General features: G+C 48.3%; 1 protein-coding gene across 1 annotated transcript in view; it reads right to left on the minus strand.

Annotated features, from left to right (window-relative positions):
• The window catches only part of ADAP1 (ArfGAP with dual PH domains 1), a 47726-nt gene that overhangs the window by 8886 nt on the left and 16544 nt on the right, over nucleotides 1-22296 (minus strand). The window contains exon 4 of the mRNA XM_054271036.1: nucleotides 18884-18966. Within this exon, the coding sequence (XP_054127011.1) occupies nucleotides 18884-18966 (83 nt within the window). The remainder of the gene's footprint in view (nucleotides 1-18883; nucleotides 18967-22296) is intronic.

Below are 22296 nucleotides of genomic sequence, written 5' to 3' on the forward strand. Positions count from 1 at the left end.
TAAACTGAGGAACTGCCACCTCCACAGCCACCTCATCCCCACAGCAAAACTCTGGGGCAAGGAAAACAGGGCACCAGGCTGAAAAGAAGATAGTGCATGGTCCTGTGCCAGCTGAGGTGGGCTGGGGGCTGCAGCTCCCTCAGGCACACAAAGCTGGCAGCACCCCCTGGGTACTCCATGTAGCCAGCCCTCCCTGCCTGAGGGGCTGCAGAGGAAGCCAGGGAGGGCATTTTGCACAAAGAACATCTGCTGTAGCCACCAACTCTCCATCTGACTTCCACCAGCATTGGGTTCAAGTTCCCCATTTTAAAGAAGAGGGATATTGCTACTTCCCCACCTCAGGAGGCTCTTACAGAGCTGAGTTAATGATGGGGGCTTGGTCTCTGAGAGTGTGGATTACAGGGAGCACCCAAAATTACTTGTTCAGTTTTACCCTTTGCTCTCAGAGAAGAAAAATCCCTCCTGCAAGGAGGACAACCAGATCCACTGGCTTGCAAAAACCAATGGGCATGGACTTCTCCTTCTGCCATCCTAAGCAAGGCATTCAAAACTGGGAATTAAAACCATGTCTGATATTTGGTTTCTTTGGCTCCTTATTTCACAGTTTCACCTGGAAAGAGGCAACACAACTGCTTGTTTCCATGATGTTTCTAGGGCTGTGGTAGCACCAGGTTTGGTCCCAGGCTTTCAGAAGAAACCTGAGTGTATCCAACACACACAAATGCACCACTGTGTTGTTTCTTGCCTTCTTATCTCACTGCAAGACAAAGCATGGGGGGCTGAATAAGAGGAAAAAAAATGTACTTGTACATGTAATCGAAGAGAATCACGTTTTCCTGGAGTTCAGGCAGGGCATCTCCTCCTACAGAAGGCATTTTCTTTCCTCTCAGCAGTTGAAGTGCATTGACCCCAATTCAGAGCTTGGAGATGATTCAAATCCAGCTCCCTCCCTGTGCTGCTAAAATTGCAGGGTGTGCATGGCCACTCCTGTGAGTGCCAGGGCTCAGCACTCAGCCTCATTAGCACGGGGAGGTGTTAATTAGGGCAGGGCAGGGGACAGGCACTCACTGGACACGTGTGCCCACCGTTCCTGAGAGGTTAAGGAGCTGCATCATTATCGGGAGCAGCTGAGTGTGGAGTCCCTGACATTGCACATCACCTCTGGCCCCGAGTCACAGCCTCCTTTTGGAACAAAGAGTCTGAAGGACATTCCTCTGAAATGAACCCTGCTGCCCACAATGAGAGGGCTGGATGGAGAAGGTGGCAAATTCTGTATTTTCCTTACAGACTGGACTTTGAACAGGGGTGCAAAAACAACTTGTTTAGCCATGCCAGTGTGAATGGTTTGACTGCTCTAGGTTTTAACATTTCTTCCTGCAGCACTCAGCCACCATCAAGGCAAGACATTTCAATCAATTCAACTTGCATACTCCGAGAATTTGCATTCCAATAAAAGTCATAAACCAAGGAAAATGAAGTTTGCTCATGGAGTGAAAACATCACTCTTTGCCCAGGTGTAAGCAGGGTCCAGGTCCTCAAATCCCTCAGAGCTTGCACCCTGCTCCCCTGCACAGCACCAGCAGATTGCTCTTTTTGCCTGATTTTTTTGCCTGTTTGAGGAGCTCAGAAGTTCCCTGCAACAATCCATCTCTGGATAATGCATTTCCTGCAGGTCCCACAGTGAGCAGTGCAGACACAGCCATGCTGGAGGTGTCTCAGCATCCCCAGGGCAGGAGGCACCTGATGCTGAGATGGAAATCCTTCCCCTCCTGCACTGGCCAGGTCAGGAGGCACCAGGAGCTGCTGCTGCCCCTGCACAGTTCAGCTCTTTGGAAATTACAGCCTCAGCAAGCAGCAAATGAGGCTCAGTGATGCTCCAGCCCCCAGGAGCCCTGAGAGGTCAGTGCTTGGTGCTCCTAAGGCAGGGTGGGTGATGGCTGAGAAGGGAATGATGTCCCTCCATCTCCCTCAAGACAACTTTTCCTCCCCATTTAGGACACCACATCCTCCTCACAGCTCGTCCAGCCAGGCCAAGGAGCCCAGAGCTCCAGGTGCTCCCAAGTGCAGCACCCTGACACCCACACCATGTTCTTGTGCACACACGTGTTAGAGGGACAACATTCCCCAGCTCCTAATCAATCAGTCCTCTCCTAACGAGCACTTAGCATCCAAATTACCTTTCCAAAAGGCCATTTCACAGAGAAGGGTTTCATGTTGTCATCCAGTCTGCCTCTGCTGCCTTCCAGGAGCTCATAAAACAATTATTGTCCCACTGCATTGTCACTTCAGCTATGGATGCAAGCAGCTGATGAGACTGATTGCTTCCACAATACCCAATTAACCCACTCACTCTGCCAACGATTGACTTAATCAAAGGCAATTAGTGCTTGAATGGCTACAGCAGACAGAAAGCCAGGATTTAGTGGATGATTCAGATAATGTTGTGCAGACATCTCCTTGGCCTTCTGAGGGAAAACATCCTCACCAATGCTCAGCTCAGGGCTGGAAGGAGATGAAACCTCAGGTCGGTGGTGTGAGGTGGCACAGAAAGGGATTAGGAACACACACTTCTCTTTACTGATAAAAGGAGAACTTGCAGTGGCTGATGTTCCCTTTTTCCTACTTTTTCTGCTCATGCAGGGCCCAGAGCACCAAGGAGTTGACCAGGCCTCAGTGACCAACAGGTCCTGAAATGGCAACTTGGATCTGAAGTCAGATCCAAACAGCCAACACTGTTTTACAAAACCACCTTCAATACTGATTTCTTCCTCAGCAACTTCTCCCACAATGTAAAAAAAAAACCCACCCCAAAAGACTCATTTAGAGGCAGGACCACATCTCTGTAGAAAGGCAGGTGTCAGTGTCCTCAGGGACCTTTTCCTCCAGACAAATCACCCCAAACTGGCCCAGCAGGGACCAGACAAAGCCTCACCATGGGAAGTCAAGAACAACCCATGACACCTAAAGCAGAGCAGAGATCATTTTAGATCATGTGAGGAACAACTCCAAGGCTGAAGCCAAGCATGGAAAACCAATTCTCCAGATCACTACAAGAAGATATTGTCATCTTGATTTTGTAATGGAAGGAGGTTCTTCCCAGCTGCTGGGACCAGTGTGGAAAACGGAGCCAAATGCATCATCTCTGTGGAAGGACCATGGGGCTGAGCTCAATTACACATTGTGGTCCTGAGGCTGACAGAAAGGACAGGTCTGTGCCCCCACACAGGCACGGGGCATTGAAATGCAAGGTCCATCCTCAGACTTCCAGCCCCACTTAATCGTGAGCACACTTGCACTGGTGGCTCACAGCTGAAAATCCAAATTGCTCCTCAGCAAAGCCCCAATAATAAAGCTGAAATCCATTAATCCTGTGATGTTTGCCACTATTTAAATCAGATTAAAATTGTACATGACACCACTAAGCCGAGCAGTCAGAAAACACTCCTGTCAAGCCTGATGTTTCTCCATGTAATCCAGACCCCCCTTCTTTCAGCGGGTTGTCAGCTAAAAGGAGCCACAATAAGAGATCATGCACCTAATCCAGCTTCCTAAGCTGTTTATAACTGGTTCCTTTAATCACATGTTAGATTCCCCTCGGAGCAGCTCTCAGGTGACAAAGGCATCAGCACAGCCATTGATCCTCTGGGAGGGAGCTCAGGTGGGATCACAGGGATCCCAGGTGGGATCACAGAGATCTCAGGTGGGATCACCCTGCCCCTGGTGCCACTGAGAGCAGCAGGAACAGGACACACAGGAGCCTCTGCAGAGCTTGGGAAGCCATCAGAGCAATAAAAAAAGGGAAATTAGGGCAGCAGGGGGTGGCGGCCACTGGGCAAGCACCTGCAGGGTGAGGTGGTGCAAAGGACACTCATCAGAGAGAAAATCTGCTTTTGTGGAGTGATACTGATCTCCCAGTGAGCACTCACCTCCTCTGAAAACGCTGCGTGGGAACAAGTATGAGGAGAAAACACAAATTATGCAATTCTCAAGTCTTCACCTGACTGCTGCAGGCATATCAGGTTTAATTCAGAAGACAGCCACATCCTACCTTTTATCAGTTTATCTTATAATTGACCATCGATACAGTACAACTTCCGTGCTAACCTAATTATTGAGCAAGTGTTTACATATTAAAGATAAGGCCACAGCTGCCTGCTGCAAGCACAATTTGATTGTATCTGCTGGGAGATGTTACAACCCCCTGCTACAGAAAATGTCTTTACTGGAAGCCTTGCACTTACATTGCTGAGAATTGAATGTGGAATCTAATTTTACTTGGAAATCAAATGCTTCCTCTTCCAGTGGCATCCCTGCAACACCCACCTGGGAGCTGCTGCTGCTTGGAGGAAAAAAATCCTGTTCCAGGTAAATAACCTTCAGGTTCTGCTCTTTTGAAGCCAGTCTTTCATAATAAAAGGTGGGAGGCTCCCAGTGTGATGCTCAGCCCGTTTAGCAGCAGTGAGTGCACTTAAAGGCTGATCCAGATGCAAAGCCAGGGTTAAAGGCAGGCATGTGGCACTAACTCACAATAATCCTGCAGCAGCTCACCTCAGGAGCTCAATCCTGAGAGCCAAACCACTCCCAAACCACAGGGCAAGGATCCTCCTTGGGTGAGACATAAACACTCCAAAAAATCCTCGCTGCAGCCACTGTGAGTTCAGCTCAGGTGTCCCTCAGCCTTCCCTCCCCACATCTGGAGGAGCTCTGCCACCATCCCACACCACCATCCCCAGGGATGCCCACACAGAGCTGCTCCTGCCTCTGCAAGGCAGGGGAGATCCCACCTGCAGCCCCACATGCACAAAGCAAAGAGGCGAGACTGAAAAAGGGAAAGGAACCCTGACACCAACAGGGATTCACCAACCTGCGGCTGCTCAAACACCTCCAGAGCACCAGGAGCCACCTGCAGGTCTGGATTTCACACAGGCACCCTCAAACCACACCTAGGGATCAGGCTAAAACAGCCTCTGAGCCTGAAGAGCTTTTGGTGGATCTGTTCCCCACACCAATAAATAAAAGCTCAGCTGCTCACGCAGATCAATGCAAGCAAGGATGAGATGAATTTAAACCCCCAACAGAGCTGTACAGGAGTCAGCAGAGAAGTTCTCCACAGACTTTAGATGAGTTTAGGACTCTGTGTTCTGGGGCATCCTGGAATAAAGCATTTCCACACAGTCACAAATCATGGAAAGCCATTATCACACCTGGCACTCCTCTTTCTCTGCTTTGAACAGAAATCCAAATGGCTTCGAGCAGATCTGCTGCAGTGCTGCTGTTGGCTCCTGAACATCTTTTATTGAGTGTTCAATGCATTTACAGTGCAAACTTCATACAGGAAAGCAGAATTTTTAAATTTAGGACTCGTTTCTGCCCTGGCTGCTGGCATTCCAGCTGTCCCAGAAATCAGCTGGTACACGATGCTCTGGCAGCTGTGCTATCAGGGATGGAGCATTTGGCAGCACAGCCACAACCTCCAGGTTGCACAAGGACATTTGCACACCTTGATTTTTCCAGAACTATCACTTCCCATTCCCTGGAGCAGCATAATCCCACTTAATGAACTCCTGGAATTATAAAAATCAAGGCTAAATTCTGTCCCAATAAATCACCGACCAAAATTCCCACTGACTTAGCCAGGCTAAAATTTTCTTCCACCCTCTGTAATGCATGAAAGATTGAAATTCACTCCCTGCTGAGCAGCCTCATTGTCTTTTAGGTATTTTGGGATATGCTGTTTGTTACTGCCATGCCTGTGTCCCTCAGGGACTGCCCTGGTTATCAGGCTGGAGGTGGCTGCTGTGTCTGCACCTCAGCAGCAGCAGCATTTGTAAAACCAGCCCCATTTACCTGGGGAGGCACCTCCCTGTCCCATTTCACTGTAAAAAGTGGGGTGTGGACAATTCCTCCACTGCTGCACCAGGGATTTCAAGGTGAAAATTCAGGTGAGTTCACTACAGGGGGAAAATGCAGGTGGGTGTGGGCTGGTGTTGGCAAGGAAGAAGCATCAGCAAATGCTCTGGTTCAGAGCTGAGGCTGATCTAACTCAGCTGCATCTCTGGCAAACTCCAGAAAAAGACATGACCTCACCCTGGAGAATGTTCTTTATCTGGTGAGAGGCAGAAACTGCCCAGCCCTGCCCAGGTCTCCAGAGTGAAACAGATCTTTCTGTAGCAGAAATCGAATTAAGCTACCACGAGTTGCCATGAAAACAGCTTTTCCCATGCTCTTTGTTATCCTATTGCTTCCTGGTCGCTCCCTTCTCATTAGTGGAAGAAAGATGGCCCAGCTTTTGGTCCTGTGTCATTACCCAGAGATTGTGAAATGTGCACATATAAAATCACTGAGAAACACCTGGAGCACCAAGAACTACCCTCACAAAGCACAGGAAATACAAAGGGATGGTTCTCCTATTCTTTCCTTAAATGTTTATCATCCAAGACATGGAGAACAAAGCCTTGTACCTCTCTTCAGCTGTCTCCAGTTGGTATAAGTCCATTTATTGACTGCAAAAACTCAAGGTTACAGGAACAGGCAGCCTGAGCAATATCAAAATACACTAATTCAAGCTGGTTGACCTCAACCAGGGAAAGCTCAAGGACAGGAGTGAGTCATGATAATTATACTGGGGTGTTTCACACATTTATTGATCTCATAGTCTGTCCTCTCCAGCTGGACTGGCTCTCCTGGGAACCCCTCAGGGCATCCCCAGAGTCCAGCCCGGAACACAGGCAGCACATTCAGCCTGGAGGGGCTCAGAGCACCTCACCCACCAGAAACTGCTCTAGTTCAGCACATTCAACCAACCACAAATTCAATGCTTTTGATTTGAGCTGATAAATGTAAATATTTCTGTTGCAGAATGACACAAAACAAAACGACATTTCTTAGGTGTGCTTTTCTGAGAGGGGAAAAAAAAACCTAACAAAAATTTTTTGCACAAAACAATTAGATGGAGAACAAAAAAAACCCCCCAAAAACAACCTCCAACTATTTAAAATTTCGTGGGGCAGCCCTTGTACCTTTCAGCAAGGCTCACACCCACTCTGCTCTGCTTCCCCTGCCTCGAGCATCGCTGCTGCCTCTCTTGCACGAGAGCTGCTGCTCCTTGGCTAATTATGGAGGCTTGGATCAGAGCAGTGCTGAAGGCAGCCTGACAGAACCAGCTGTTAAAATTACAGCTGGATCCTAAACCGGCTGTGAGCATCCAGCTTTAGCTCACAGTGGTGCTCCCTCCTCCCAGGGCTGGCTGCTCCTCCTGCCCTAAGTTCAGACCCACAGGTTCTCACCTGCAATTTTTGGCTGCCTAAATGCTTTTCTGCTTTAGGGCAGCTGAAGACATCAGAGCTTTTCTCTTTGCTAGATGTTTTTCTTCCTACAGCAGCTATCTGTAAGATCCATCACCGCCCCATCACTTTGTCTCTGCAACGTTCATGGATTTCCTGGAAAGCATAACAGCAGTCGCTGGCCTCTTGCCATAGCTCAGAGAGACAGAAAAAAATAAAAATGCACCAAATTGAACTCTAAAAGACAAGCTTTTGCATGTGGAGCCCTCTCCTCCTTTGCCTTTTGGTGGCGACTCTGTATCCTTATCAAGGCTGGGAAGTGGCGCAGCATCTTCCCCTGATTCCCAGAGAGCCCCAGGAGGCAGCAGAGCTCCTTCAGAGGGGCTGCACCAGCTCTGAATCAGCACTGAAAGGCACTGAAAGGCTCCTCCAGCTCCTGCTCATATGATGCCAGTGCTGTGGAAATGTCAGCACATCAGGAATGGGAGCAAGCCCTGGCACAGCCCTGCTTCCCTTGCATGAGAAAATATAATGGTGAGACAAAAACCATGCTGTCATCTCCCCCTGCATCCTCCTCCTGAGTTGAGTTTGTTAAACAGCCCTGTCTGTACTGCAGCAAGGCCCTCTTTGGTGTTTACACCATTTGTGTTGTGAATTTGCTGTCAGGGAGCAAGGCTGGCACCCACCCCAGGCAGGAGAGCCCTCCCCAAACCCACTGGGGATGCTGCAGTGGTGCTGCCAGTCTGGCTGGGCTTAGATCTGCTCCTGGTCACCTGAGTGGGTTTTTCCAAATGGATCCATTTCCCTCCAAGGCAGTTTGGTTCAATGTTTGTTCACTCACTGTGGGAGGTTTTGCTGTGCTCTGGGTGAGGCTGCAGAGAGCAGAAGTGCCCTGCAAAGAACTCCCCCCATCCACCTGCCAGGGCAGCAGGGCCAGGGCACACCAGGGCAGAAGAAGAAGAAGCAATCATTTGTTTTAAAGCAATGACTGCAATTCCCTCAAACCCCCAAGGAGAGGATGGGGAAGGTTTCTTGAAGCAAGTCCTGACAGGGAGTTGTGTGATGTTAAATGCATAAAGGATTACACTGGGAGGACATGAAAAGGAGACTGAGCACCAGCACTGGGGTCCCCTCTGCTTCAGCTGAACACACTGTTCTGCAAACCTTCCTCCTTCAACCATTTCAATCTTTCTCCAGAGCCTTTCATCCTAAACTCTTCCTCCCTATTAGACAAAAGGTTTTTGGGGCAAAAAAAACAAATCGGGCCTTAATTCCCTGTTTTTGTACCCAAAACCCACAGCACAAGTGCCAAGGCACGGATGCCAGACTTCACACAGCCCCACTGGGGTCCTGCCCTGCACCTGGGGCTGCCAAAGGTCACACCTGACACAGTCCAGGTGCTGCACAGGTGAGGGGGGAGCAGGGGGGCTCAGATCTACCTAGGGGGGCTCAGACCCATTCAGAGGGGCTCAGACCCACCCAGAGGGGCTCACACCCATCCAGAGGGGCTCAGACCCACCCAGAGGGGCTCCACCTCCCTGAGGGGCTGTGGGAAGGGGCAGCAGCTCCCCGGGCCTGGCTCCCAGCGTGACTCACATCCCAGCCAGGCTGATGTCAGGGCTGGAGAACAGAAGCTGCTCTGTGGCTGGGCAGCAGCAGCAGGAGTTTCTGTGCCAGGCAAGGTTGCTCCCTGGAGGGATGCTCGTGCTTTAACCCACTCCTGACAGCAGCACAGCAGCCTCCAGTGACCTTGGGCTGGCCTGGGACAACTGCAGGGTCTGAAATTCCCACCAGGCACTCCCAGCCCAGCCCTCTGATGGGAACCTCTGATCAGGGGCTGCTTTGGGGGGCATCTGTCCAGCACTCAGAGCAAAACAACAACCAAAATGCTCTTGAGCATCCTTGAAATGCTAAAATGTTCCTTTAAAAAGCCAATAGTGGAGGCTGCATCCTTTCTGGAGAGGGCCAGAGCCCTGCTGCCACTTAGGCTGACATCCTGCATCCCTCCCTGCCTGCTCCCCACTGCTCCAGTGACCACAAAGAGAAGCACCAGCAGAACCTGCCCAGCCCCAAGCTCACAGCAGGCTGCAAAACCCAGCCAAGAAAAGAAATTCCCTGCTGCAATCCCTGCCTGGCTGTGATGCCAAATCACTGCATCCTCTGGGGCACTGAGACAGGGCAGGGGTCCATGCCAGAGGTGCGGCATCCCTGTGCCCTGAGCTGCTCATTCAGCCCAAATCAGCCTGCCCAGAGCTCAGCCCTCCTCCAGCTGCCCTGGGCGTCCCTGCCCAGCCCAGGAGCTGCCCCTGGTGCCAGCTGGGAGCAGGGAAATGCAGCCAGGCCTTGGGACCCTGCAGCCGGGGCAGCACTCAGGGCAGAGATTTGTGACAGGGTTTTGCTGAACTCCAGAGAGAGCCAGACCTGGAGCTCTGGTTCAGCCAAATACTGGGATCAACTGCTGGGAATTTACTGGAAATGGATTTAACAGCAGGCAGCACTGATGCAATCCCAGCACACCAAGATGCACTGCAGGGAACTGGTGCCATGGTTCCCTACCACAAAACATCTCCCCCTCCATGCCCACACCTCTGCTTTGCAAAAGTCAACATGAATTCTCCACAAAATATCAGATTTTTGCTGCTTTTTAACCATGTGCTGCTATTACTTTTTTATTTCCATCTCTAGGTCTATGAGGAATCTTCTTAGAGGGATTGGAAAGAGAGGCTAAGACAGCACAAAAAAGCATCCCACAGTGAGGGATGCTCCACAGATCCTGTGACAGCCACATCTTCCTGATGCCCTGAGCCACAAAAACAAGAGCTTCCCATCAGTGAGGAGCAGAGCAGAAAATGATGGAGCTCCTTTCAAAGCCCCGCTCTAATGCTCGAGCCTTTCAAGCATCAGAAGAGAATTTAATCCATTTTATAACTAGCATCAGATAACAGTGACATTAAAAAGCAGTCAGAGCCAAGCAGCAACTTCTTTTGGAGGTTATTAAGTAGAAATAAATTAACTTATTTCTCTATATTGAAAATTCCTCTCTACAGACTAAGATCAAGGCTGGCTAAAGCTTTTGACAGCTGTTTGCCCACCAGCCACATCTGCATTGAGGTTAAATAGAGATTTACACTCACAGAAACTTCTGAAAAATCTCAGACCTTTGGATCAAGATGCAGCCAGAAGTTCAACTCACAAAATGTTAGAAGAGCCAATTATAATTAGGCTTTTCCTACATTTCTATATATGGTGTAAATCAGGAGGCAAGTCACTGGCATTGCAGGAAACATGCCAGCAAAAAAGCAGAATGAGGGGAAAATAAACTCTTTGTTTACATGATATCATTCACTTTACACACACCTAACACAGCCAGGGCTTTCAGGGCCATTTATAAATTCACAGCATTACGTGGCACTAACGCTTTTACTGTGGTGTTCAGAGTCCAACGTGAGCTGGTGTTTATACAGTGACATTTCAAACCTCACTGCCCTCAGCAGAAATACCTCCAGGGCCAGGGCTTAGGGTACAGGAACATCAACATCGAACTGCTCTGCAGAGATTCCAGCACTGCCCCAAACACCAGGTTTGGATACAGGAGCACAAACATCACAACCCCTGTAAAGATTCCAATACTGCCTCAAACACCTCGTATGGGATTGGGTACAAGAACACCAACATCACAACTGCTCTGCAGAGATTCCAGCACCACTCCAAACTCTGGATTTGGGTACAGGAACACAAACATCACAATCCCTGCAGAGATTCCAGCATTGCTCCAAACTCTGGGTTTAGATACAGGAACACAAACATCACAATCCCTGCAGAGATTCCAGCATTGCCCCAAAAACCAGGTTTGAGTACAGGAACACAAACATCACAAACCCTGCAGAGATTCCAGCACTGCCCCAAACTCTGGATTTGAGTACAGGAACGCAAACATCACAATCCTTTCAGAGATTCCAGCACTGCCTCAAACTCTGAGCAGACAGTGAGGATTAGAAACTGATTTTGTTTAGCAGAGCACTCGTGGCCCATTTACAAACCCCTCCAAGCTGCCATTGCAACATCAGTGACACGAGCTGGTGGAGCTGCTCCAGTCTTGGACATCTGGACAGCCAGACAGACACCCTGAGACTCAGACACCCAGACACTGGCAGAGGCTGCCCTGGGCTGGTGCTGCAGCCCCAAACAAAGGGCAGGTGGAGCTGCAGCTTCACTCCCACCCCAAAGGCTATTTTTAGCACAAGGAGATGATGTAAGCTCATAAGGAACTGGGGGAAGGGAGAAAAGGTTTAAGGAGAAGGAAAACCAAACGATGCTGAAGCATTTCTGTGCCTTGTCAGGTCAGAGAGGAGGCACAGCCCTGCCCTGCACCATGGCCAGGGACATTTGCCATGGCAGCACAGCATGGAAATGATGGAGGATTGCCTCACACACACCAACCCCAAACCAGGCAATGGCACCCAGCGCCTGGAGGGCACTGGGATGCTCCTGAACACCCCAGGGCACCCAGGCAGGTGGGTGACCTTGCTCTGCACCTCTGTGCTCCCTTACAGCACACAGTGCCTGCACAGAGCCCAGGGAGATGCTGCTGATAACCCTCACATGGCTGCTCTTATCTCGTGGTTTCTCTTGCTGCTCCTGTGAGCTGTTTCCTAAGGAACCAAGGCTGCTGTGAGCATTGCTCATCCATCTCTCCCCCTCTGGCTTCTCAGCATCTTGGATAACTTCAGCCAGATGTGGCTCCTGTAGTTGCTGAACACTCCTCTCTCTTTCTCACATATAAAGCAATGGGGTAATTTAAAAAATCATCCTCATCCTCAGAACCACCCCTGTGGTGGGGCATTGCACCATTCTGTGAGGAGCTGGCCTCTCCTGCTCTCACCTTGCCCCCAGCCATGCCCCCCTCCTGCTCTGTGTTTGTGCAGGGCTCAGCTCAGCATCTCCCTGACCACACTCACCTGGGAGAAGCCAGCAGAGCTGCCCTGGAGCTGGTGGGAATATAAAGAGGAACATCAGCCAAGGATGTGGGCTGCACCAGGGGAAAAACAACAGTGAACTAAACCTTCCTGCTGGTCTGCATGAGAGAAGCTGAGATGGCAGCTGGCTGCCATCCTCACCACACATATGAGCTGGCTCAAACCCTCCCCAGTGCTAAAAGCAGCTCCTGGTTTAGCTGACAACCCCTCAGCAACAGGGGTTTGGTTTAACTCTCTTATTTAAGATGCAGGTCCAGTTGTCAGCAGTTAAAGGATGCTACAGGAAGGACTTACAGCACTGCTCCCCACTTGCAAGGAGCTGGTTTCACACATCAGCTCTGTCTCACCCTTATCAGGTCACTCCCACAGGGCTGATGCTCTGACCATGGAGCAGGTCCAGTGGGATGGAGCAGTGTTCCACATAAAGACTTCCAGACAGCACAAACCAGCACAAAAAATAGGAAAAAACCCCAACAACACAACCCACCTTTGTCTCTCTTGTACCTCTCATGGGAGCCCAAATCTGGGAACACTCTGCCACAACCCTCACATTGCTACAGTGCCCTGAATGGGGACTTTGTTGTTTCTTTAAACCTTCTCACCAGCACCCTTTTCTCTCCTGGTCCAACTGTCCTTCCCTGCAGCACAGAGGCTGCCCCAAGCCCAGGGCAGTGCTTCCGTGGCACAGGTAAGGCTGTGCATGTGACAGCACCTGGGGAGAACACAAACACCCTCTGGGGCAGCCACAGCTCCACCCCAGCCCTGTGCAGCACTAAAACCTGCACATTGTACAGGAGGTGCCCTGCTCACTGAGCCTGCAGCCCTCTCCACTGCCACCCTCTTCACCCCCAGATCAGGAGACCCTGCCTGTCCCCATCCATCCATCCATCCATCCATCCATCCATCCATCCATCCATCCATCCCTGTCCGTCCGTCCGTCCGTCCATCCATCCATCCATCCATTTCCATCCATCCATCCCTGTCTGTCCGTCCGTCCATCCATCCATCCATCCATCCTCCCACCCCTCCTGTCCCCAGCCCAGCTCCACCCTGGGTTTCACTGCAGAGTTTATTTGTTTGTTTGTTTGCAGAGCAAAGGGAGGGGATGGCTCTCCTGTGGCTTCACACCCTCCTGCAGCAGCAGCTCCTGACACACCCCGAGTGCTCAGGGCTCAGCAAAGGCCACCAGCAGCCCTCCCTCAGGCTGATGCTTCATTTCTTTGCTCAGTGCTTTGGGCTGTCTGATGTGCAGAAAACCCCGTGTCCTCTGAGGCTGCCATTAGCACTGGTCTGCTCCCTGGGTGCTGCTCAGCCCTGTAATTTCCTTCTGAGGTGGTGAAAAAGCCCAGAGCAGAGCTGGTGTGGCTCTGACACCCACAGCTCCTCACTAGCTGGAGGAAATGGGGTAAGAGACAGCAGAGCATCAGCTCTGTCAGTTAAAATAATTGGATGAGAACTGCAACACTGCTCACTGTTTTGTCTGATGAGGCCCAAAATAAACTGCATTACATCACTGCAGGTCACACTGAGCTAATAAGGGTCTGTTCTCACACTGGGGAAGGACATTTTTGTGTCCCCTGTGTTTTCTCCAGTGCTTTGCAGTCAGAGCTCCTTCCAACTGTGTGAGTGCAGGGGAAAATTAATTCAAACTGCTGCCCAAATTATGCAAGAGCCTCATGGAATGGAAAGTGCACATTAACAGATTTTACTATTTTAGGGTGTTCTTTTATGTCTCATAATTTATTTTGCCATCATATTTGCAGACAAATAGGAAACAACACAGAACCCAAGTAATCCTAAGGGTGCTGACAGAAGATGGAACGAGCAAACAGGCACCTCCAGAGAAATGCTACTGAATAAACCCCAGCTCACCTGAATGGTGACAACATGATCCATCCCACAGCACTATAAATATAGGAATACAATCCAACAGAGCCTAAAGCATCACTGGCTTTGCTAATATATCCAAAGTTATGCCTGTATGTCCCAGCTTCCTCAGCAGCTCCAGTGGAAGCTCACAGGCCAGTTCAGGTTGCAGTAGCACCCCATTATTTTACTTTGCAACCCAAACAGCTCATCACACCCATCTGTGGAACTACCAGTCAAATAATCCCAGTCCTCCAACTCCCATCCCAAAGGACAGGGTTTAAACCTTCACCTGGTGCAAATCTGGATTCCTAAAACACTTCCATGGGACCTGTGGCAATTTTTATCAGCTGAGGACCCCCAGCTTCCCAAGAGCAATGAATGAAAGCAGTCAAAGTTCAAAGAGCAAACAATTCCCTTCTGTTCTCAGCCACATTCCCATTCTCTCATCTGCAGCATGAGATGCATCAGAGCAGCTGCACCTTGGCCAGTTTAAATCATCACAGTGCTCCAGCCCCACAAATACTGTTCCCTTTTGCTTCCTTCACCTCTCCCTTGGTTAAAATAAATTCCTTTGATTAAGGGAAATCAGGAGCACCCAACTGAACTGACTTCCAGCAGATCCTCTGGAAAGCACTGCTATAACAGCCACCTATCAACAGCAGTGGAAAACAACCAAGCTTTTTAAAAGTGATCAAAACATTTTTAAAATTTATCAAACCCTGCAATTGCCTTGAGATACAGATCCAGACTTTGTTGGCAATTACAACTGGCCCCTGTTTCCAGGAGAATTCAGCACCCATGCCCCATTAAACTCCTTTAGGAGGGACAATTAGCTGAGGACTGACAGTAATTTTGCCAGTTCATTTACCAGAAGGGATAAAGCCAACCTGAACCATGTTAATGTGAGAATCTCAAGACTGGCATCATTCTGTGCTGTTGTACAAGAAATGTACTGCTAGAGAAAGGGATGTGGCCATGGTGTTAATTAGGATTGCTGGGGTGTAAATAATGTTTTGTTTCATGAAGTCTAGCCAGGGCAAACAAATTATTTAGCTCATAGTACAGCTGAATGAAGAGCTCAAATGTATAAGAGGATGTCTCTGGGAATCAATAGTGGATCACTGAAACATTTAATCACAGTTTTACTGATCTCACTGCACCATCTGAGCTCTGCAGTCAATGGTGCTGATATTCTCATTAACAACAGAACCATCAGTCTGAAACACTAACGGGGCAGAGCAGCTGAAAGGGCTTGTGCTCCAAGGCTTCCTAGGGGAGCCAGGAACTCTAAATCTCCCTTTTAGGAGTTTCCACTGTGATCTCCTGTCAGAACCCAGGACATCCCTCTGGCTGCCCTGGCCAGGGGCTCAGAGACCTTGGCACAGAGTCAAAGACACCTCAGGCTTTGATTTTAACCCATGGAAACAATTACCAACTTTATATGAGGATTCACAAGCTACGAGAGTTTAGGCAGAATGATGGTTAGTTTGTCACAAGGTAGAAAAACAGAATTTAGGGTTTTTAGAATGGAGGTTCAGAAGCCAAGATGGAGGGATTTGGGTGTGCCCTGTCCTTTTTCCTTCTCCTTCTTAGCCTCCATCTGCTGGGTGCTGGTGGCACTTTTGGATTGGTTTAGAGTAAAACACACTGTCTAACATAGGTGATAGGTATTAGAAAATTATTGTAAATAAAGTACACGTAGTTTTTAATATAAAAAGATAACACCACCCTGAGGGCAGTCAATGCGCCATGAACCAACCTGCTGGACAGAGCTCAGCAGGTCAGAAAAACAATGTTACAGATAACAGAGAATAAACAACTTGAAAACCACAGCTGAGCAATCCTGACTCCTTCTTCAATCTCAGGGCTGGGAAAAAAGAGAATTTCTGACACCTTGGGGTCACCTTGACCACAGAAACCCTGAGAGTTTCCCACCGAGGGTGAGTGGCTGTGACTGCACATCCCCATAGGGGAGATCCCATCTGGGCACTGAACCAGCACCCAGGGATCCACTGCCAGGCTCCAGAGCTGCTTTCAGTGCTCAGCCCTGCCCACACTGGGGATTTCTGCACGTGGGAAATGTCTTTGTTTCCCAGTTCTGATCCTGCTACCTGGCATCACTCTATCCCACCAGGCAGACGTTTCCCAGCAGCTTGGGAGAAATGCAAGACCCTTTGGGGCAGCTGCTGCCTTTGCATCCCACACTCCTGTGATTCATCTGATTCATCCCCCTCCCCATTTGCTGCATCTTCCTCTGTGAGGATGCTTCCCTGCACTCCCTCAGCCCTGACCTGCACGTCTGACACTCCTGTCCCCAGGCTCATTGCTCCTGAGTCTGGCAGCAGAAATGCTGTGAGAGCTCCTGCCTGGCATCTACAGGCTCCAGACAGTCTCTCCCCAAAGGATATTCTGAAAGACACTGAAATTCTGACCAGGGTACCATCAAGCTGCCTGGGAAAGGATGTTGCTCAAAACTATTCCAACATAGCATTTTTCTTATTTTTCATGCAATTATTGAACAAACATCAGAATGCAAAATAGCCCCTGGGACTGGAAAATGGAATTAAATCTTCCAGCAAACACGAGAAAATGGATACTGACATTTCTATTAGCAACAAAATGTTTCATGCTTAGAAACTGGTAACCTGACACTGCTCCAGGGAATTCAGGAGGGTGAGGAAAAATGGTTTGAGACAGCATGAGGAAGGAACAGATATAGAGGAACACCCCAGTGAGACACAGCTGGGTGTGGGGTGGGCAGGAGGACACCCTGGTGCTGGTGGCACCGTGGTTTGCTCACAGACAGTTCAGGCCAGTGGAAAAGCATTTTTTGGCACAGGGTGAAGGACAGGGGCAGCCACACCTGGGGGTTCTCATGGGGCAGCAGAAGGGAGTGTTTGGTGTGTGCATCCCCAGCTTTGTTTTGTTGTAACTTCAACCTGGTCCCCCTAAGGAGGAGCCACCTGGCCAAAGCTCCCCTTGAAATTTACTGTCCAGGACAACCAACAAATGACATCCCAGGCCATCTGTGTGGCTCCTGTGCTGGGTTTTGGAGATAGTGCCATTCTCAGAGACACTTCACAACCTAAAATCACTCACACACCACTTACATGATGCCCACCAGGCTGCTTCTCTTCCCCTCCTCCTCCCAGAGCCCTGCTCACTGAAAATGGCTCACCCTCTTCTCCTCTATTCTGTATTTAATGGCTTTTGAACTTCAAAGAGGGGTGAGAAAACCCCATCACTTCAGCGTGCAGCTAAATATTATGCAGCCACATTACTGAAGAACACCTACAAAATACACTGCTAAAATAAACTCCCCTTTGAATTCTTCTTATAATATCTCTCAGAGAGCTCAGAACACACTGCCCTTCTTCCCACACAGCACTGAAGCACCTACTTCACTTTAACCAGGTACACACTCTTCTCACAGTCAAAAGGACTCATCATGTGCTTAAAATTATTCATTTTCCTCAAGCACTTCGTTGAATCCCAGCTTTTATATCCAGAAGTTGCACGATAGAAATTGGAAACATCATTCTTGGGTGGGTATTATACACACATTAGCAGATACATTCAAAAATTATCTAAGAAATCAAACTATTGCTAATAGAACATATCCGACTCCAGCAGACAGCTTTTATAAAAATCTAAAATAAAAATGTACTCTCAATGAATATGGATACTCCCCACACACTGTGTGCCTCATGTACACAACACAGCGGAGCTGAAATGCTCAAAACATAAATTGAGAATATATGAGATCAGAATTTAATTGTGGTTTTCATAACAGCAAACTGCTGGAGCTACCTGCATATTATTAGTCTTGAAAAGCATCATGAAAATAATATTTTAACCTTTAATCTGTAGCATGGTCTTTGCTAATAAAATTATCCCAGAGCCATCCAAGCACATAGCTGGTGTCAACTACTTAATATGCAGAATAAATTAAATGCCACTTACATATAGCAAAGAAATACCCAGCTAATTTCATGCACTTTCATGCTGGTGCAGCCAACACAACAAACACAGTAGAGCTCTGTGTCTCCTCCTCAAATCTTGCTCTTCTGCAAGAAAATCACCCAAACCACTGCTCTGCTATCCCAGCCCCTGCAAGGCCACTGTCACCTGCTGAAAGAGCTCTGAAATGAGCTCTGAAACAAACACAATACCATTTATCCCCAGCTTTCAATCCAGATTCACACACCCTGCTCCAGAAACAAACCCATTGGAGCTGCTCCTGGGGAACAGCCCATGGAAATCAACAGAAAGACTCTTGGTAACTGATCTGTTTCCATCAGGTATCCAAATTCCCAATATCCCAAATCAAGTGCAGGGAACGCCAGGAGATGTCACCCTGAGTTTTTAAGTTTTTCTAAGCCTTCTGATGTTTACATTCTTGTAAAGAACCGTCTCACACACTCTATGTAAATAACTCATTGTTTTGCACTCTTTTCTGGAAGAGGAGAAATTTGATGGACTGTTGGTTTGTCCAGTGTCATTGGAGAGGTGACACTTTTATAAATCTATAAATGTTGGAGTCAGAAATTTAAAAACTCTCTTTTACCTTGAAAGAGCAGCATGTCCACATCGTGTTATTTCATGTCCTATAGTGACAAGGAGGGATCTTGTGAACAAGACCATACTTACTTCTACTCAATGAGATATGGGCAATAATCAATAAAAAGAACATATAAACAGAGAGGAAGGTGCTGGACATCAAAAAACTTGTCAGCCAAAAATGTGTCTCACTACCTGCAGAATAAGGCTCCTGCTTCTCACTGTGGATGAACTCTTTTCGTTCATATTTGGCTCTGATCCACTGCTCCCGCAGTAATCTGGAATAAAAAATACAGAGAAAAGGAAACATGGTCCAAGATACACTAAGAAAGAAGTCAGAACTATTAATTCTTCAATGAAAGCACAAGTGTGATTTAAAAGTCTTCCAAAAGTTGCATTGTACAGTCTGGAGTCAAGGGTTCCTTCTGCTTACAGTTGGACGACAATGAATCATTTCCTTGTACATCCAATTTTATTGAAAACTTATTTTTTAAAAAATGCACATATTTAGCAGAAGAGCCTGTCCCCACCCACCCAGTCAGCCTCTGTAAAAAATCCCCTCAGTATATGAACCATTTTAGACCTAATTTTCTCAGGCCACATACTTCAGTGAACAGGGTGAGTAAATGAAAAATCCCAACCCCATACAAAAGAGAGATTATTGCCCTGAAGATATCAATACAGAAGCAGAAGGTGCTGAAAACCCATCTGGCCAAGTTCTTCCAAAGTCACAGCCCATACTGCAGAGTTTAAGAAAGCAGTCTATGATGCATGGCAGCAAATATGATTAAAATGTCCTTTACTTTTAATCCTGAAATAATACAGATGATTTATACACTAAGACCACAATTTCCAAAAAGGAAAAAAAAAACACCTCAAAGATTATAATTGTTTTTTTGCTATTTTATTTCAGCATGAGTGTTTGAACCAATGAAGTAACTTTGATCTGGAATATGCTGGAAGTTGCTTCAAACCATTTTTAACTGAACTTATTTCTTAATTGCCCTAGAACCCTAAATAGCCCAGATCACACTCAGAAATAAAGGCATGTGTTATCCCAGCTTCACAGCAGACATTTTGGAGCTGCCTACACTGAAGACAGCAAAAGATCCCCCAGCACTGAGTGTGTTTTGTAAAACCATCACATTTCAACACATCAACTTCTCTGCCAATGAAAACGATTCATATGCTTAATCACCTTTTCTTTTTTGCTGATTATGCAAACCAAATGGTGTCTTTTCAGCAGCCACATCCCAGAAATGCTCAAAGAACACAAACATACCAACACTGCTTATGAAAATTCATCTGCAGGTACAGCAAACACATTCAATAAATCTGCAAGACAGCATCCAGTGAGAACTGAGGCTGTGATTGGTTTCCTGGCAATAAAGGAGGAAATAATTGCATAGATTTTGTTCCCCCCATTGTGTCAGCTCCTTGGTTGGGGCACCAGCCTTCTCTCCAAGGCTTGGGGAGCACCACAGCTTTCCTGCCCCAAAATCAGCTGTGAGCTCCTGCTGTAATACAAACAAAAAACGGTTTTGTTTGTATCAAATCTGCCTCTGCCCTTCTGCTCCTGTTTCCATGGCTGATCTTTGGCTGTCACACATCTGCCAAGTTTGACTGTGAGCTCTGAACACCCATTTCTCATTTCATGCTGCCATCCTGTGCTCTGCTCTGGGTGCATCCCATCCTCAGGAGCTTCAGGGGCACTTTGTACAATCACAGAAAGCTTGGAAGGGACCTTAAAATCATCTAATTCCAACTCCCCTGCCATGGTGTTGCTCAAACCCCATCCAGCACCCAAGGGGGCTCTTCTGGGTCCAGCAGGATGCCTTTTCTGGATCTGACGTCCACAAATATAGAAGCCTGATGACTCAAAAGGTGACACCCAAACACCTGCTCTATGATGCTGTCACTGATCATCAGAGCTACCAAAACTTAATCATAAAACAAACACAAATACTTGAATTGACTATTCTTCTTGCAATTTTTCCCTGGCCAGCTGCTGTGGACAGCTTGTTACCACTGAAGCCAAACTTCGACCTTTTCAGCGAGATGATGAGGGATGGAACGGGGAGGAAGAAAATTCACACCACCCTCAGCTCCAGCTGACGTCAGTGGCTTCAGCAGGAGCTGCAGCTGCTCTGAGCTCTGGAATTGCGAGAGTTCAGCCTTCCAGCATGGGGCTTTAAACACAGCAAAAATTGAGAATTCATGGGCAGCAGTGGGAAATACTCCTGCTGCAGGGTGCAGGCTGTGCAGGGCTCATCCCTGGGGTAAAACACTCCTGCTGCAGCATGCAGGCTGTGCAGGGCCCATGCCTGGGGATGCACACTCCTGCTGCAGCATGCAGGCTGTGCAGGGCTCATCCCTGGGGATAAACTCTCCTGCTGCAGGGTGCAGGCTGTGCAGGGCTCATCCCTGGGGATAAACTCTCCTGCTGCAGGGTGCAGGCTGTGCAGGGCTCATCCCTAGGGTAAAACACTCCTGCTACAGGGTGCAGGCTGTGCAGCAGGCACCCACCCTGCAGGGTTCATCCCTGGGGGAGCAGCACTTCCCTGTCTGCTCACAGCATTGCTGCAGTGGCCCCAGAGCTCTTGTGCAAGAGGGCACCCCCGGGTTAGCCAGCAGGCACCACACCCCAGGGGGAGCCCTGAGAAGCTGCAAAATGTTCTCCCTCAACATCTGGCCCTGAACAGGAGTGGCTGCAACTCCTTAATTTCCCAAAGCCCATGGGAATCCAGCTGTGCCACCTTCCCAGCAGCTTCCTGGCACTTCACACACACTCTTCCCCTTCCCTTATCATCACAACCCGAGGCTCTTTCAGCAATAATTTCCCAAAAGCCAGAACATACCACAGAGCAGCTCACAGTTTGGACAACTCAGTGCAAGGCCACCAGCTGCAGCTTCTGCTCCAGGGGTTATTTATAGAAAGCAGAATAACTCCAGTAAAAGAAACCAAAACAAAAACCCAGCTAGGATGGCGAGGAGTTCACCATCTCCCTCCACTGCAAGACAGAAGCTGAGCAGGGATCACACCACATTCACCATCTTTTGGACTAGATGCAATCCTGCCATACAAAGCTGCTGGTGCTAAACTCAGCTTCACCAGCACAGCTGTGATGAATTCACACAGGAGCAGAATGTGCCCTGGGATCTGCAGGAGCTGAGAGCAATTGCAGGGCAGAAGATCCTCAAACCATGCATGGATTGCATGGAAACAGCACCCACTTTCAGGAGACTGCTGGCCTGATCTTAATTTAAATATATCTTCAGAATAGCTTCAGAAATATCTGTTTTAATTGAAATGCACTTTTCCAGGCATGAATATGTGTGTTTGCAACCCAGGGCAGACACCATACACCCAACATAGGAGCCTCCATCCAAATCTATCTTTAACTCCAAAAGGATTCTGTGACCAGAAATTACAACAGTAACAGCCCCCTGGTATGTTACTGCATTTCTGGTGATGGGATCATGCAGCAAATCAGCAAATACATTATTTGTGTTTGTTAAAAGAAAATGTAAGTGCATCATTCCCAAACTGTGGAGATGCATCAGCTTTCAGGATCAACTCCAAAAGCTTTAACAGCCCACCTAAAGTC

This window comes from Melozone crissalis, unplaced genomic scaffold (genome assembly GCF_028551555.1).
Source record: "Melozone crissalis strain CALT ecotype California unplaced genomic scaffold, PUWL_Pcris_2 ptg000012l_1, whole genome shotgun sequence".
NCBI lineage: Eukaryota > Metazoa > Chordata > Aves > Passeriformes > Passerellidae > Melozone > Melozone crissalis.